General features: G+C 38.4%; 1 protein-coding gene across 1 annotated transcript in view; it reads left to right on the forward strand.

Moving 5' to 3' along the window:
• The window catches only part of LOC108976853 (28S ribosomal protein S11, mitochondrial), an 11,833-nt gene extending 9,033 nt beyond the window's left edge, over positions 1-2,800 (forward strand). The window contains exons 2-4 of the mRNA XM_018946230.1: positions 2,229-2,460; positions 2,521-2,586; positions 2,642-2,800. Coding sequence (XP_018801775.1) covers positions 2,229-2,460; positions 2,521-2,586; positions 2,642-2,749 — 406 coding nt within the window. The 3' untranslated portion in view covers positions 2,750-2,800. The remainder of the gene's footprint in view (positions 1-2,228; positions 2,461-2,520; positions 2,587-2,641) is intronic.
• Positions 2,801-19,420: the final 16,620 nt, after the last annotated feature.

Consider the following 19,420-nt stretch of genomic DNA (forward strand, 5'->3'; position numbering starts at 1 on the left):
AAAAATATTATTATAAAATATTTAGTAAATACCGTTTTATATTGCCAATGGCAACTCCGAAATTTTCAACACAAAAGAACTATGAACACCCCGGTGTTGGACCGACCAGAGTTATTTTTTTTTGAAGCGCGGCCGAAAGCCGCCAGTGCTGAAAGTTCTTTGACACAAAAGAACTATGAACACGCCGGTGTTTGAGCGACCAGGGTTATTTTTTTTTTTTTGAAGCGCGGTCGAAGGATCCGAATTGGATTTAACAAGGGAAAATATATTTACACTGCATAACATATTAGTCTGCTTTTAAAATAGCCGAAAAATACAAAATGGTTGACGTGCCAATACTTATATGCGGCACTGTACATATGTATATACATATAGCTGCCGCTGACTTATGGTTTTTAACCCCGAAATCGGGGGATGCTATTCTAAAATTTACCCATATAGAATTTATATCATATCGGGGTGACTGAAGTACTTTCGCGTAATATTCCTTCCTACGTTGGGGGCTTCGGCCGCGCTTTACAAAAATAAGCCTAGTCGAGCCAATACCCGGGCTTTTACTACTAGTACTACTTTTGTGTAGTACTCCTTTCTGCGTTGGGGGCTTCGGCCGCGCTTTGCAAAAATAATAATAATAATGACTGGAATACTTTTGCGTAGTACTCCTTTGTGTGGTGGCGGACTCTCGTAAACTAAGAGTTTGCGTTGCCATAACCCTATATATGTTTAATTCCAACGGTACCTTCAGATCGCGGCTTAAAAGAAATCCCATTTGTGCCTATTTTCCATTGGATATCAATGATTGCCAGCAATTAACAGTCATTGTTCCGTTCCTGTTGTGTCAGCTGATTTATTGCATATTTCAATTTCCATAGAATTTAAATGGTTACTTTATCTTGAGCGATCTATAAATGCACAACTTAATTAATCCATTATTTTACAATACTGGGCCGCCAATTTTTGTACATACTCTTCATCGTCACCTGAAATGCAAAATAACGTAACACCACTTTTCATAGATTTCCAGTATAAAAAGAAACCCAATTGAGATATTGAAATAAAAATTTCAAATCTGAATTAAAATTAAACTATAAGAATATTTCATATAAAATATAAAGGAAATATAGAGGAAAAATGAAGCAAATTGTATAGTAGTCWTAAAAGTAATAATCTGCTGGAATCAAATCGTTTAGGTCTTGTAGATGTTGTCATTTCTTCTTGTGGGGAAGATTGGTGGAGGTCTATAGTCAGGAGCTCTCTATCAACTCTAGTTTCAGACTTCCTAACTATTGCGGGGTCTTCCAGACCAAGATTAGAGCCATTAGGCTGCGGATCTGTGCACCCGTATCCACTTTTGTTACTGAATAGCTAGGCATCGCGGAAGCTTGGTCAGTGCTGGGCCACCATTGGTACATGAGCTGTCGCAAAAGTCTTTTGACCCAAAATCGTTCGCAAGAGATCTAGCGATCTTTTTGCCCCTAGTTTTGGGGCTTTTAACACGCTATTGCCCCAAAAGTAAGGAAAGGCCACGCAGTAAGGCTGGGAATCCTACTAGACGCCATCTGCAGAAGATGAGGTAGAAACAACTCAACAATTCCTTCTTGGCTGTCTGGCATTAGGGAGGTCAATACTTAATCACTTGGGGCGCATACCCTCAGACATCAAATCGAACTGGCGGGTATGGAAATTAAACGCCTGCAGGAGTTCTTCTTTTCTATGGCCTCACCAATGACTACATATGTAAATGTCGTAGTCCATGTTCGATTTTTGATCAGCCATGTAACCTAATCGAACCAAAGCATTGAACATAATCACTAAAAATAAACATAAACAATAAATGAAGGCTAACTTCGATGTAAAAAGGACAAACACTCTGTCATTTTTACACACATGAGTTATTTTGTTTAACGAAATCAAGCACTTGATGATACGTTTTTTTGAATTTTTAATATAGCTTCGGTATTTTTGATCGCAGAAGCTTAAAATTTGAGGCATGTGATGTGGTGAATTTTTTGATGATACGTTATTTTGCATTTTAGTTGTGCCATGTACATATATTATATATATAAAAGTAAAACAAATGTTAGCTAGGACGAYTAGAACAAAAGTGATGAAAAAGTTGTCTAAAAAATAAAAAAAGTGTTAAACATTAAATTTTGGTTTGAAAAAGAACATATGATAATATCAACTAAAATTGTGGCAAAACTAACTAAATACACTGTATTTAACAGGAAAGAAAAATTCTTCCCAGGTGTCAAAACATATCACCAACTATATAATGGGATTCCATTTGCTGAATTACCTATATGTAATATACGAGTATCACCTAACAACACTGTAATCAGCGTTACCGATAATAACGGTATACCTAGAGTAATCCGATCTTGTGGTATTGAAGGTTTTAAAAATACTCGAAAAGGTACAAATATTGCAGCTCAAGCCACTGCAATAACTATTAGCGAGGTGAATAAAATGAGGTTTGAAATTTGACTTCTGAAGAGATAGTATCTTATTTATTTGCAGAAAGCCATAGAACTAGGTTGGAAGACCGTTCGCGTGAAAGTGCGTGGATTGGGACCTGGCCGCATGGTAAAAACTTTTTTTTTTAATTTTTAAAATATTTATAAATTTAGTTTGATTACAGTCTGCAATTAAAGGATTGCAAATGGGTGGTCTTAATATTGTTTCCATTACTGATTCAACACCTGTATCATGGAACCCTCCGCGTGCTAGAAAGCAAAGAAGTTTGTAAAACCAATTATATATTGGTATTATGGTATTATATATATTATATACATATGTAAATTTAAATTTTAATTAATAAAAATTACAGTTTGCTTTGCTTTTTTAGTTTAATTAATTTATCTTTGGTAGGAACAGGGATCTTTGCTCTTTTTCTTAATTAGGTCACACACTCAAAAAGGTGTATTAAGTTTGTCACGAAATTTATAACATCCAACGACGGAGACCCTATACAATAGTATATAGATTATAGGGATGAGTTGAGTCGATTAACCAGGGACGAGTATGTGCCGTATCCTGGCACGTTGCTATCGGCCACAACACGTGCGGGATGGAACAGATACCTAGAGTTGAGAGTTTTCTACGAAAAGATGCGGCGACTAACTGAAGATTTCAAGACCGGGGCATACTCTTGTAGAACCCAAGGAAGTGATCTAGAAACCGATGACCAGAGCATACTAAAATTATAGAGGGAGTACTTCTCCAGCCAGCTGAATGGCAGTGAATGCATAACGGCAGGAGAAGGCGAACCCGATACCCCAATCGATGACGATGGAGCAGAATTTCCATTGCTCGACCATGAAGAAATCGAATAGCAATCAGCCGTCTAAACAACAACAAAGCGGCGAGTGCTGATAAGGAGCATGAATCAACTTCTTTGTAAAATATGGTTGGAATTTAAGTGTGCTCTGCCCAATCAACAAAAAGGGAAACCCCACCCTCTGCGCCAACATCGCGTATAAGGTTCTATCGAGCGTATTTTGTGAAAGATTAAAGCCCACCGTCAACAAACTGGTTGGGCCTTATCAGTGTGGCTTAAGACCTGGCAAATTACYAACTCCAGATATTCACCATTCGTMAAATTTTGGAAAAAACCGTGAAAAGAGAATCGACACACACCACCTCGTTGATTTCAAAGCTGCGTCTGACAGCACGACAGCACGCCGCACCTCTCCCAGACGTTCGATACCAAACGAGGGTTCAGATAAGGTAACTTTCTTTCGTGGGACTTCTTCAACGTTCTTCTAGAGAAAATAATTCGAGCTGCAGAACTTAATCAAGCAGGTACAATCTTCTATAAGTGTGTACAGCTGCTGACGTATGCCAATGATATTGATTGACGCTTAGTTCTGGAAGCATAGCAAATGGGTCTGGCATTGAACGAGGGCAAGACGAAATATCTCCAGCCATCAAACAAACAGTCGTCGCAATCGCGACTGGGCACCCTCGTCACTGTTCACAACGTCCGGTGTGTTTAACGGTGGTACCTGCTGACGACAGCTGTTGTTGTTGTTGTAACGGCAGAATTCTGCCGAGTTGGCAGTCCTTGGCCGGATAAAAATCCGGGTCCGTTCCGGTTTTCGTAGACCCGACTGTCGTGGGAACGGGACGACAGCCTTACCCCACGGTGCTCAAAAGTACAGCGGATCAAACCAATGCGTTGATCAGCGCCTTGAGAATGCTAAGCATTTACAGTACCAAGTGGCGGTGTGGAATGGACACACTGTTGACAGAGTCCGTTGTGGTTTAACGTGAGTTCCTGCCTGCGAAGGCCTAACCATGGTGCCTAACCATGGTGCTTTCTATTGCTAGAAGCACATAGATCAAAACAATGCGTTSATCAGCGCCCCAAAGCACGAGTGCATGCACCTGCACCATACTCTGGAGAACCAAAGCATGGGTGCCGCCACATACACTTATACTTTGGTTCCAATTGGTTTGGGTGGATGTAAGACACCCTAGCCACCTTGGTCGGGTACGAAGCCCATCTAAAACCTCTGCCGTACTCTGGGTCCGGCACCCGGCCGCAGTGCGACTCCACACCCGACTAAATGCATTTAGGTTTAAACCACAGCCACCACGAAACTGCCAGTTGAGCCCCCAAGAATTCCTAAGAATTCTAAAGAACTCAACTGTATGATGACAAGTGTCTCGTAAATCCATTCGTAAACGAAAACACGGTCAAATACCAGGAATAAATACAGTGTACAATAACCATTCTTTTACGATGAATACTATAGGACTATATCTGACATGGACTATGCTGACAAATCAAGCCAAGCCCAGAATGACAGACACAGTGCATTCGGGATTTTAGTCACCTTTTACGACAGGCATGCCTTACCACGCGTGTATTCAGTTTCCCCCCCCAACCCAAGGGGGTAGAGAGAGTACTTTGCGCATTGGCCACGGCGAATATCGCATTCGATGGAACGATGAGCTGTATGAGATATACGACGACATTGACACAATTCAGCGAATTAAAATACAGCGGGTATGCTGACTAAGTCATGTCGTCCGAATGGACGAAACACTCCAGCTCTGAAAGTATTCGACGCCATACCCGCCGGGGGAAGCAGAGGAAGAGGAAGACCTCCACTCCGTTGGAAGGACCTGGCTTCGCTTGGAATCTCCAATAGGCGCGGCATTACGAAAAGAAGAAACGACTGGCGCGCTGTTGTTAACTCGGCTATAATCCAGATTGAAATCTTAACAAAAAAATAAATGTATTTATGAAATGTTTTGTCATGCGATGCATCATAGTATTAATTTTAAATGGAAAATTATCAAAAACTTTTACTAACTGGGCATTACCCTTATAAAGTATTGAATGTTCAAAAGTCAGTTATTTTAATGTAACATAAAAATATTTAAATAGTTTCTCTATTAATTAAAGACCACTATATAGTCAACCTGCTTCTGGAGAAAATAGTTCGAGCTGAAGAACTAAATAGAGAAGGGACCATCTAAGAGGGTACAGCTACTGGATTATGCCGATGATATTGATATCATCGGCCTCAACACCCGCGCCGTTAGCTCTGCTTTCTCCAGACTGGACAAGGAAGCAACACAGATGGGTCTGGCAGTGAACGAGGGCAAGACGAAATATCTCCTGTCATCAAACAAACAGTCGTCGCACTCGCGACTTAGCACTCACGTCACTGTTAACAGTTATAGCTTTGAAGTTGTACATAATTTCGACTATCTGGGCACCAGCGTAAACACTACCAACAATGTCAGCCTAGAAATCCAACTCAGGATAACTCTTGCCAACAGCTGCTACTTCGGACTGCAGTACCCGCCGGGGGAAGCAGAGGAAGACCTCCACTCCGTTGGAAGGACCAAGTGGAGAAGGACCTGGCTTCACTTGGAATATCTAATTGGCGCCACTTAGCGAAAATAAGAAACGGCGCGCGTTTGTTAACTCGGCTATAATCGCGTAAGCGGTGACTACGCCAATCAAGAAGAAGAGGAATATTTAGTAATCTTCGGTCGTAATAAATGTTGGGAGTTGTATTTTAATACCCAAAAGTCCGAAAAAATGGAAAATAAAAAACGCAAATTTCACAATGAAATAAGTTGGACATCCTTTTATTCCTGGCAGAATGGTTGCTTCAATATTGACTTTGTACACAAATTAAAGAGCGGAATTTCACCTCTGTGAATTTTAGGCAACTTGTAGGCACGGGCTTAACCGCATTGCATTTTCCGCATCTCCCAACCTTTAAGAGTGATGCTGCCTGGCCTACGGGAGATCGCCTCCAAGTTGGAAGGCTGGAAGGGCCCCTCCTCTGCCGAAGAAAGGGGGAGGACTTACGGAGACGACGAGACTATAGACTCAGCACGGTAGTCTTGAGGCCATACAAGCCTGCAACTGCCACCGGGAACAAGGAAGCAGAGAAGATGCTCAGGGATGAGGTTGCTACTGAACCCAGCGACAGCAAGGCGGAATAAGTTCCGACCGTTGCGACTTCGGAAGTCTGCGACAAGACGACTTGCGCTCAAGGAGCGGAGTTACCCTCCACGCAGGAACTTCTCGAGGGGCTAGGAGACCCTATGGATGGCAGCGAGGATGCTGGTGGGAATGTGGACCGGCTCCTCATCGAACCGATAATACAGTGGCCAACAACGTGGAAGTTGCCCAGATGAACCTGCACCACATGGCGACAGCCTCGTCTATCATAGCGAGTAGGTTCACTTCGGATAAACTTGGCATCCTGCTGATCCAAGAGCCTTGGGTCGAAAGGGGGGAGGTTAGAGTCCTCGAGACAGATTGCTACAAGGCAGGATCTAGTGACGGTGCAAACCACGGGGTGTGAACCCACCTTTATTACAATAAGTCACGAACTTTCTAAAGTTACTTGGCCAGATTACAATGGCAACATTGAATTTAGTGCTTCCCACTTTAATGAAAGAAACTATTTTAAACTTATTCGAAAAATATGTTCTGAAGTGTGTTGTTACTCATAAAATGAGTTCTAATTTATGGTTTTCGAAAGAATTATGTAAATTAAAAAAGAAAATCCCGTGCTTTTAAACTTAAAAAAAAAAACTAGTTTAGTGTCTGACTATTCAAAATATTCTAAATTGCGCCGACAATTTGCTGAACTTAACAAAATATGTTATAATAATTATATAAATAAAGTAAAAAATAATATTATACGTAATCCAAAATTGTTCTATGGTTTCGTCAACTCCAAACGCAGGATTTCTGATTTTTCGTCTGCTATGAAATATAAGTCTAGTATGTCCAGTGACAATCACACCATTTCTAATATGCTCGCTGAATTCTTTAGGTCCAATTATTCTCAAAAATCTCCCAAAAATGTTCCGGATTAGTACAAGCTATGTCCGATTTCTTTCATTAATGCACCTACCATTTCCGAAGCAGACGTCTTATATCAGTTAAATATATTAGAACAATCATACCAGATATGATTCCCTCGTGCTTTCTTAAGAAATGTGCCAAATATATATACCAACCCCTAAAAAAATTATTTAATTCATCTCTTATGCAAGGCTTATTTCCATCCATATGGAAAAAGTCATTTATAATTCCTTTGCATAAGAGTGGATTTAGGTCATCTATTGAAAACTGTAGGGGAATAGCAAAGTTGTCTGCAATACCTAAACTTTTTGAAGCAATTATAACAGACGACATAACCTTCCGAATCTCTTCACTAATTTCTTGTTCTCAGCACGGTTTTCGTAAAGAGAAATCTACAATAACTAATTTGYTTGAATTTGTATCACATGTATCAACGGGCTTTAGGGAGAATAAGAATACTGATGTTATATACACAGATTTTAGTAAAGCTTTYGATAAAGTAAACCACTCAATTCTTTTGAATAAACTTGATCTTCTTGGTTTTCAACCAATATTTCTAAAATGGGTTGCTTCTAATCTTAGTAATAGAATTCAACAAGTCATATTTAACGATACTCTTTCCGACATAATCAATGTTCCTTCAGGTGTTCTTCAAGGTAGCCATCTTGGTCCAATTGTGTTCTTGTTATTAATTAATGACATATCATCTGTTGTTAAGTTTCCAAACGTTTTATTATATGCTGACGATGTAAAACTTTTTAAATCATTCACCTCAAATAGTGAAAGATGTCAGTTGTAAACAGACTTAAATAAGCTAGTTTCTTGGTGTGATAGAAATGACTTGCCATTGAATCTTAAAAAATGTAAAACGATGTGTTTTTCACGTAGATCTGTGGACCCTACTTCATACGTAATACAAAACTTACGGTTGGAGCAAGTATGCAGTTTTGTTGACTTGGGAGTAACTATGGACACCAAACTCAATTTTAATCTTCACACATCTTCCATGGTGTTTAAAGCTAAAGGTGCTCTGGGTTTTGTTAAACGTTGCTCTAAAGAATTTAGAAATCCAATTACCACAAAAATTCTTTTTACATCTTTGGTGAGGCCTATATTAGAGTATGCTTCCGTGGTATGGAACCCTTGTTATCTAGTTCATTCTGAGAAAATAGAGTCCGTTCAAAAACAACTTTTACTTTTTGCCTTAAATCATTTGCATTGGGATTCCAGTTTAAATCTTCCMCCTTACACTAACCGTTTAAAACTTATAAATCTCCCTACACTCGCTAGTCGTAGGGAAATGCTTGGTATAATATTTCTTGTAAAACTCATCAATGGGTCAGTCTGTAGCCCATCTGTCCTGTCTGATATTAATTTTCACATTCCCGCTCGCTCTACCATGAAGATTAGACATTTACTTTAAAAATTTTCTAGAACAAATTTCGAGTTAAACGAACCATTCCGCCGTATATGTCACGATTTTAATTCTCATTCCAGCACTTTTGATCTAACAGATTCACTCTTTACCATTAAAAAAATAACTTTATCTACCCTTAACAAGTAACGTTTAAAAATTATAAACTTTAATATAATTCTTAATTTTGGCTGTTGAAATTTTTGTTTCTGTAGCTGAGCAGCTTAAGATCGCAACGCTTACAACTCTCTTGCCTTTTATAACTCGGCTAATTCCGCTCGTTCGCGGATTGCGCCCCGCGCGTCGTTTGGGCGGGAGGAGGGTAATCATTGGGTATTATTATTATAATAAACAGGAGCGAGGTGCTTTTCATCACCTGAAGCAACGAGCTTGTGAAGGCATTGGTCTCAAAATGGTGGGTGCCAACGGAGCCCTCCTTGTCCGAGTTAGTAGCTGAAAGTAGAGGTCAAGCAACTCCCCTCCAGACATAACCCTCGAAAAGCAAACTGGGATATCTTCCGGGATATGCTAAGAAAGAATTTGAGTAGGGAGGGACAGACTGATAATAGTGTTTCGGGTCCCGGAGAGCAGGTTGTCTGCGTTAAACGAGTGCATCATAGGTACGTATCACTGCAGCAGCGCCCAAAAGGAGACCACAGATAGGCGCAACTGCCACTGGTGGTCAAGGAAACTCTCAGATCTCAGGAAGAAAGTACAGAGGCTGTTTAACAAAGCGAAATATGCGGGGATCTAAGAGGAATATAGGAGCAACCTTACCATATATAATAAGAAGATTAGGTCTGTGAAGCGGGCAAGTTTTAGGAGATTCTGTGAAAATGTCATCTCCACACTAGAAGCAGCTAGAAGCAGCTAGGCTAAGGCACTGGCCAGAGGCAAAACTGATACCATTGACATTTACGACCAGTGCAGAAGATAAAGCTACGGCACTTCTGTGGACGCATTTCCCTGAAACAATTCGGGAAGACCTGTGCCTATTCGTAGTCAAACAAATCCATATTGCTCGGATGGGATAATCGTAAGGAAATTATTTTTTGCGGATTCGATCAAGTTAGCAATGCCTTCCTGCGAGAAGTTTAAGTCGCCAGGAGTGGATAGCATCTTTTAAGCGCATATACAGCAGGGAGAATATGATCTACTGGCATACCTTGTTCGACTGATTGGAGATAGCCTCGCAATGACGTACATCCGTGAGGTTTGGAGGATCATACCGCAAGTCGGAAGGAAGGACTGTTGACTGCCAAAATTCTTACTAAAAAGTATAGAAAAGATGCATGTTGCTCAGCATTCATACAAACCAGGCAGATCGACCAATACTGCTCTCCTCTCTTCCTAGACATCGAAGGTGCTTTTGACAACACGTCTCATAGAAGTGTAGCCAGGGCACTGCATAAAAGGAATGTGGCAGCACCGGGGCGCAGATGGATAGGGGCGGTACTGCGTACCTAGATTGCTGAAACCACAATAGGAGATACAAAGTTTCGCAGACTTCGGTAGGACTCCAACTATCCCTGCAATGACTAGCAGCACTTAAAGTCATGCTTGAACTCRCACTGCTTCATTTAGTGATCGGTCAAATATCCAAGCACACACTTCTGCAAATAACGGCAGAAGGCTGTGGCAAAGGTAAGATAATCTCGTCCCAGAGGATGAAGGAGATAAGTGACATTATACCATTGGCCCCTCTCCCGAGGGAGAACATTACCAAGAAGGTTAATTTCACGAAAAAGTTCAAGGTTACCCTTGGCAGCAAGGATGAGTGGAACTATTCCACACTAGAGGTGTTGCTGAGGAATAGTACGATCTAGTGGCTCGAAAACGTCGGAGAGCACTAAGCTCTCCATATCTATGGGAAGTTTTTCGAGCATTTTTCAGGCAGAAGTCTTTACCATAAAGATAATCTTCCAACGCAACTTTCGCAATGAGCSTATAACCATACTCAGCGGTAGTTAAGCGATACTAAGAGCAGTCTCCTCCTACGAGATCAAATCGCTACAGGTGCAGGAGTGCAGAGAACGGCTGAACAGCCTAGTGGAACGTAACCAGGTGCAACTCATCTGGGTGTTCGGTCACATAGGTATGGCGGGTAACGATTTGGCTGACGAGCTCGCCCATTCTGCAGCTTCCACTAACATGGCAGGACATGAATTCTTCATTAGAGTGGGTTTCCATACCATAAAGGAGTTGCTCAGCATGAAAGAAGCAGTAGGCAGAGAAAGTTATTGGCAACAACTGCATGGCATGCGACATGCCAAGGTGCTAATGTGGAGGTTGATACAATCTCAGCAGAAAATTGGATTGCTGAAACCACAGTAGGAGATATAAAGCTTCGCAGACTTCGGTAGGGATTCAACTATCCCTGCAATGACTAGCTTGTGTCTGCAGCACTTAAAGTCATGCTTGAACTCAGCAAGTTTAAATTTGGAATCAACCTCCCGAGGGGTAAACTCAGGCTACTGGTCGCATTTTACACCGGCCACTGCAAGCTGAATAAGCATTTACACAACATGGGTTTATCTTATTGCGTAAACTGCCGCGACATAGAGGCTGAAAGACCAGATACCTGCTAATCGACTGCACAGGGGTCTGTAGGCGCAGGGTTAAGGCCCTTGAATCCATGTTTCCGAAAAGGAACGAACGCCCATCACCCTGACTTGGAATTTCTCACCCCCCAGATTAGCTGTTGTACTGTGATATTGGACTTCGTCAATATGCTGGGGCTATGTGAGTCCTTGTTATTTAGGAGAGGGCACAAAAGACCTARGATCGCGGTGCATTCCTCCATTAATAATCTAATCTACTTCATATCGGAATTGTGGAATTGTGTGAACAAAAAGAGGTAAAAAATTTTTGCAGGTTTTAGAGTTTCACATTAATATTTCTCTTTATTTACCTTTGTATGGTATGAAATTCTAATCACTGTTAGGATCATATTATAAGTTATACTTGTATCTTAAAACAATTTTATTTAATAAGAAAGCAGTACATTTTAAAACTTCACAATACCATATTGTTCACTACTTTTCTTAATAACATAAATATGTTAAGTAGTTCTAATCTACGGTTAAACCAAAATAAAAATGTATAATCATTACAGAATATAAAATAAAGTCGATTTTTCTGTCCCTATGTCTTCTGTATGTCCTTCGCTTAAATCTTTAAAACTACGCAATTTAGTTTTACGAAGTTTTTTTTTAATAGTGATTGCAAAGGAGTTTTTATATGAACATATAATAACATCCTTAAATAGTGGATAAATACTGTAATTTTTAATGTGATGTAAATAAATAAATTTTTCCGCTTACATTGCAAACGCAGGCTGAGCCCTACAAGATTTATCAAAATAATGCACCCAGTATTGTACTCATTCAAAAGGTCTACAGAAAACTCCACGATGGTATATGGATATCCCACAATAACATTTGTTTATCACTTACTTTTTAATGCCAAATTTTCGAAACGATTTTAACCAATACGGCATTAATCCTTATCCAATTAAATATCTCGATTTAAATGAATATTTTCGAAGAAATAATAATACAGATTTAAAAATTGCGGGACGTAGCGCTTGCGGCGGAACCGCCCGATTAATCATGTACAGTTCAAAAAATGTTTGTCGATTGAACTTCAGTGGAAATGATGAGCCGTATTTCTATTGTCACACATCGACGCCAAAATTTGGTTTTATTACGATTAAAGAGCTCTCAAACACACCACAGAATCAGCAATTCGTTGTTTTTGTTAGATTATGAGCTTGCGGGGCAACCATTTTGCACAGAGCTTTCGCCTTTTTAGGGCGTCAACTGCTTTTATTGTCCTCGGTGCTCATTTCGTATTTTTCCAACTTAGCAAATCTAATTCAACAGTATTTTTCGCCTAAAAGCAATGCTATATTAACACACGAAATGACTTTATTATCAAKTTTTTGCACACTGACACATGACGGGTATTCGCTTGCTCTTGCAAGATTGCAGATTGCAAAAATACTAAATCGAAATATACAAGAGCACGAGAGCACCCATTGCAGAATCTAGTGATATATTAACGGCTGATTCAATCAATTTATTGTGAATGACTATTATGCGTGGCTATTGTGAATTGGCGCACCTTCTGCATACATTTTTAACAAAAAAACTGTAACAAATCTTTATAATTTAAGTAGAAATTATAAAATCTATTTAAGACTTACCTTCCTCAACAATTTAACAAGTTAATATGTCTTTATGTAAAATAACAGCTAAACAGGGTTGCAATTATATTTTTGCGTGACATTGCACGCAAATATACATGGGTTTTGGTCTGACGTCTTTTACAGCTATTGCAAATAATTTTCTGCGTGTGTTTGTTGTTGAGTCAGTGCACCAAGAGGAAATATATGCATCTTGCACCGTGCAAGGATTTTGCAAGAGCAAGCGAATAAACCTATGTTGCTTCACAAAAATGCTATATCTTATTAACTAATAGTCGTATAGATGGTGGTAGTACTATTATCTATGGGTTACCCACAGTAGAGAGTGGACGGGACCTCTAGTCTGATATAAAATGAATTAATTTTAATGCAATGCCGTTAATTTTACATTATTTAAAACAAGATAATTTGCATATTCAACAAAATTCGATTAGCATGGATTTTTTATTTATTAATACTCATTAATATTAATGTTAGTCATGAAAATATATTTCAAATTAAAAAAAATATTCTTTATTTCAAATTGCATACGTTCAGATCTAAAATGGAATACAAATTATTTGATTTTCAAAAACTAATAGTTTTTTTCGCTCTTTAGATTGAAAATAATATTATTATAATTCAAATTGTTAGATTAAGTTAAAGTAATTACGTAAGAACAAGAAAAAACCTCGATAATGACTCTTGAATTACAAGTACAAGTTTGACGGAATATTGGAGTCTATACAGCTCTATATTGAAAACTCTGAGGTTTCTACTTGTGGTTCTCTGCTTACATCTGCAACGATACGATTGTTAAATATGTCGGCTATTGAGGGGTTAGAAAAGGCGAAATTTTTGAAACGAGGATCCAATCCAATGCTCTTTTCGGCATTTCCTGATCTTTCATTTATGCCATTTAGTAATTAACTTTTACAGGATCTATGTACATAAGTATTGGTTTTTATCCACCTAGTAAACACGCTTTTTAGACCATTTACAAAAGGATAACCATTGATCCAGTGCAATAATTTCCTCCGCTTATTTCTTTTCCGGTGTACTCAAAAGGATTTAATACAGTAAACAAACGCTTAAGCAACAACCATTAGTCAAGATTTATTCGGGGTAATTCGTTATCTATGAGCGCAATAGTACTTTAAGTATCTTCCACTTTTATAAAACGTTCAATCATGTATAATTCCAGCATTGCGTTGAAAACTCATAAATTTAAAAGTCCTTTTGCTAAAATGTGCGACAATTTGTTTTACTTTTTTACCACTTATACTTGCTTTAACAATTAAAGTTAACGCAGGCGGAAAGCAGCCGAAGTGGCGTAGTTTGAGCTCATTTTGCAGGGCACTCTTTAAATTGTTTAGGTTATCATACGCTGCAAATATTATTTTATCAAATACCCCCACTCAGTTGATCCTTTTTATATTTGCTCGGCTAAGTTTTTGGCAGTATGTGTCTCACTCATTGGACAGCAATTAAGTAATCTACTAAAAATAAGTCGGATTTTCCTTCCTGACGCCAAAAGTCTAGAACGCATCAACCGATTTCGACGGTTTTGCTTTCGTTGAAAAGGTCTCGGGTTTCGTGAGGTTTATAGCAAAGAAAATTCAGGAAAAATTTCAACAGAAATGCTGGAAAATCTTTTTCTACATACAGCGCCATTTCTGATATATAGCATGTACTACAAACGAATATTTTAAGTAGATGGTGCCGGTGCGTGATACATTGTTTGAAAGATACTCATTGTTCTCTGCTCTGTTATTACCTGTATTGTGTTCACTGTGAAATTGTGAAAAAATAATTAAAAAAATAAGTTATCCGTTTCCTAACATTTCAATTGGAAACCATTAAATCGATCGGCATTTGTCTTTAAGCTGGTAAGTTGAACTGTGTAAATTATGTGGATCGTGCATTTGAGGTTAAATTCACCACTATATCCATTGTCCAAAATGCCTAGAGGACGACGAGTAACATCGGCCGCCGCACAAGACATCTTCACCACATCCAATGAATTGCAACACATAACAACCACGTATACACCACACACTACACCATCACATGCTGCACCGTATTCTTCAACAAATGATTGTTTGCAATTACAGATACAAGAACAAATATATCATTTGCATGGTTCAGTTGTGCCATCATTTCATTTCGTTGATGGTGGATTAGCTGAATGTGCGCTGCAATATACAGGGGACACAACAGTTAAAGGGACGAATTATTGAACAGTTGCAAACATTTTTCACGCTAATAATGCTGTGGTTAATATGTTCAAAACAGCATTGGAACGAATGCCATCAGATACGCACAAATTTGTTATAAGAGTGAATTGTACCCCAACAGGTGAACATGTGCGAAGATTTAATGCACCCACCGTTAATGATGTGGCTGCAATTATTGTTGGCGATCCAACTAAATCGCGAGACGATATCATGCGTCGTGTAAACGAGACACATCGTTTGTACGATGCGCTGCAATATCCAATCATTTATTGGCAAGGGTAAGACGGATACGACATCACGTTGAAGATGGTCGATCCAATTACAGGTACAATATTCAGTAACTAATTATTGCTATTATTGGTTTCCATTAACAATTSATTTAATACTGCATATTCAGGCGTATCAACGAATAAAAATGTAAGCGCAATAAATTACTATGCGTATCGTATGATGATTTGTACACATGAGGAGAATGTCATTCTGAAGTGCCGTCGGCTATTCGAGCAATTCGCTGTCGACATGTATGTCAAAGTCGAGACCGAACGTTTAGCGTTCATCTGATTCAATCAGACAAAGCTACGATCTGAGGACTATATACACTTGCATGATGCTATGCATTCAGATGGCGATGTTCAAAATATTGGACATCTGACGATTCTCTCRTCATCTAATATCGGAAGCCCACGCCACATGCACGAATACGCTCAAGACGCTATGACGTACGTGAGAAATTATGGAACTACGGATTTATTTTAACGTTCACATGAAATCCGAAATGGACGGAAATCGCTAGAATATTTCAACAAAAACTGAAGGTTATGATGGATGTGCTTACTAAGTTTCGGAGTTTGGTGATACACGTTGTTATATGTACACGGCGGAATGGCAGAGGGGTGGACTTCCGCATGCTCATATCCTAATTTGGTTGCTGAACAAATTACATTCAAATGAAGTGGATGACAGCATATCAGCTGAAATCCGTGATCCAGTTACTGATCCCCATCTACACGACATTATGATAACACAGATGGTGCATAGACCGTGCGGTTCATTAAATCCATTATCGCCTTGCGTGGTTGATGGAAAGTGCACAAAACGATATCCGCGATCGTTATTTGCTGAAACAGTCACAAGGAACGACGGATGTCCACTTTATCGTCGGCGTTCCAAAGAAGATAWTGGCCGAACTATCAAAGTTAAAGTTCAAAATTAAGAGATTGAGATCGGAAATGAATTCATTGTACCATATTGCCCGCTGTTATCACGAGTTTTCGAAACATATGTAAACGTTGAGAGTTATCATTCGGCCAAATCAATTGAGTTTTTGTGTACGTCATAAAAAGCAGCGGCATGGCTGTGTTTGGTATTGCGTCGGAAAATGCGAATGACGAAATCAGCAACTTCCAAATGGGCAGATACGGCAGTACTAAAGCACTGTGGCGATTATTGGCATTTCAAATTCATGAAAGATATCCCACAGCTGTATATTTAGCAGTGCATTTGAAAAATTGCCAAAGAGTTTACTTCACTGAGGCTAATGCGGCAAAACGAGCTAAGAGACCACCATCGACAACATTGACTAGCTTCTTTGCAATGTGTGAAGCAGATCCATTCGCAGCAACGGTGATGTATGTTGAAATGCCCAAGTATTACACTTGGAATCAATCAACAAAGAAATTCCAACGTCACAAACAAGGAACCCCAGCCCAGATTGGCCACAGGTATTTTCCACTGATGTTCTAGGTCGCATGTATACTGTTCATYCTAGAAATGATGAATGTTTTTATTTGCGGCTGCTGTTGGTAAATTTACGTGGACCAAAATGATTTGCGCATTTGAAAACTGTGAATGCCCACCAATGTCAAACATATCTATCGAGAAGCTTGTCAACTATTGGGTTTGCTGGAGAACGATTCTCATTGGGATTTAACACTTGCGGATGCAATTGTTTCATCAAATGCGTACCATATACGAACACTGTTCGTAATAATTATTACCACATGTTTTACTTCACAACGAATTCAGTTATGGAACAAATACAAATACGACATATGTGAAGATATCTTGCATCGCTTGGGCATTCATATGAGGGTTCAACTTCAAAATGATCAAAGTGCTCAACAAATTTCAAAACAATTGTTAGCTGTTGGAAATGGAAAAGTCTCAGTTGATGCGACATCTGGATTAATTACTCTTACCAACGGCTTTTGCCGATTTGTAGACTCTTAATGAGCTCTTATTGAAAATGTTTTCCCAACCATTAGTGAGAATTATTAGAATTATGCTTGGTTAAGTCAACCAGCAATTCTTGCCGCAAAGAATAATGAAGTACACACACAGAATTTCACCTTTCAATCAGAAATTGTTGGCGATTTGGTGACATAAAAATCCGTTGATTCAATAACAAATCCCGATGATGTGGTAAATTATCCAACGGAGTTTTTGAACTCTCTGGAGTTACCAGGATTTCCACCACATAACTTGCAACTCAAAATTGGTACAGCTTTTATGATATTGCGTTTGAATCCATCGCGGCTTTGCAACGGTATTCAACTTTCGGTAAAAAGACTTATGCCGAAGCAACCATTATTAACGAAAAGTACACGAGTGAAAATGTATCTATTCCTCGAATACCAATGATTCCGGCTGATTTTCCGTTTGACTTAAAAAAAAAAAATTGCAATTTCCAGTTCGCCTTGCGTTCGCAATGACAATAAACAATTCGCAAGGCCAATCGCTTAGTAGGGATAAATTTAGAAAATCATTGTTTTTCACATGGGCAGTTATACGTTGTTCACGTATACGCCAGGTTTGCTAGTATATTATTAAATTCAAAATTTTCACCAAAAAAATTTAGAGTAATTGACGCAGAGCAGGCTGTGAAATTATACACAAATCGATTAACTGAAATCCGAAGTAAAAATGTTATGTTTTACCGTATAGTACATTTGTCGCTGCTCCTGGAAGTTCCGTTGTTGGATGCCGATTTCGCATAAACTTTTTTTTATTATATTATTATTATATATATTATATTTTTTTTTATTATTTTATTATATTCGAATTCAGCTTTTTATAAGATATATCTTTTTTGAAAATTTTGCATGAGTTTCACTTATTGCTTCTAATAATACATTGCCACATTTTACTTCGTTCTTTATTTATTTTGAAAGCTATTTTCACAATATTTAATAAATAAAAAGAAAATCGAATTCAAATATTACGCAATACACATAAGTTCACAGTGAAAAAAGTATTCTAAATCACAATTTCTACCTCTAACATCGAAAAAAAAAAAATATTATCACACGCAATTTTTGTTCATCAGTTGGTGGCAGTTGTGAATTCACAGTGAAATAATGGCATGTAGAAAAATCACCAATCACTGATATGTTGGGCTAGCAATAGCAGTGACTTGACTATAATAAATTTTTCGATCACAGTAATAAAATAACGGGTGGTGAAATATCGCTCATCACTAATGTAATAAAACTGTTAATGCTGATGATGCCAAGTGTAAAAAATCATTTTAATTACAATTGGAAAATCTTTTCCTAAGTACTTTATACGTATATATATATTTACCTTAAACATATATATTTTCATTAAACATATTACAGTTCCTGTTATTGAAAATGCTTATATAAATTTGGTTATATTACCAAATTATGCAAATAATTGAGGTATTTTTTTATAATTGTTTTAATAAATTTTAAAGATCTAAGTTACATTTGGCAATGTATTAAAATAATAATACACACTTTAGAAAGGGAACGCAAATTTTCAAAAAAATATAAAATTATCAAGTAAAAATATATTTGGCATTATTATTTGAGAGTGGCTAAACACACCAATATAATACAAACGCTAATACATAGTTGTGTGCTGGGCGCTTCCCAGTTAGAACAGTGCCGGTCATATTACCTAGTGATATGCCGGTAACGCGTGCCGGTTTAATTGTCACACTTTCCTATCACGTTCTTAAGGGCGAATAAAAAACCTCCCAAAACTTTTGTATACATGTGATTTTTTATCACCTTCTTGAGCACACWTTTTCTGCTACAATAAAACTATATCCTCGCTGCTCACACTTTAGTTAAATTTAAGGCAAAGGGGGAAAACTGGTTCCAGAAAAGCGCGGCGCTGCATGCTATACTACCCTAGTGGTTAAAGGTAAAATATTTTTAATTTTTTTTTTAATTTTTTTAATTTTTACTTTTTTCTCAAATTATTTTTAA

The sequence above is a fragment of the Bactrocera latifrons genome, unplaced genomic scaffold, assembly GCF_001853355.1.
Source record: "Bactrocera latifrons isolate USDA-ARS-PBARC rearing strain unplaced genomic scaffold, ASM185335v1 scaffold_1157, whole genome shotgun sequence".
Lineage (NCBI taxonomy): Eukaryota > Metazoa > Arthropoda > Insecta > Diptera > Tephritidae > Bactrocera > Bactrocera latifrons.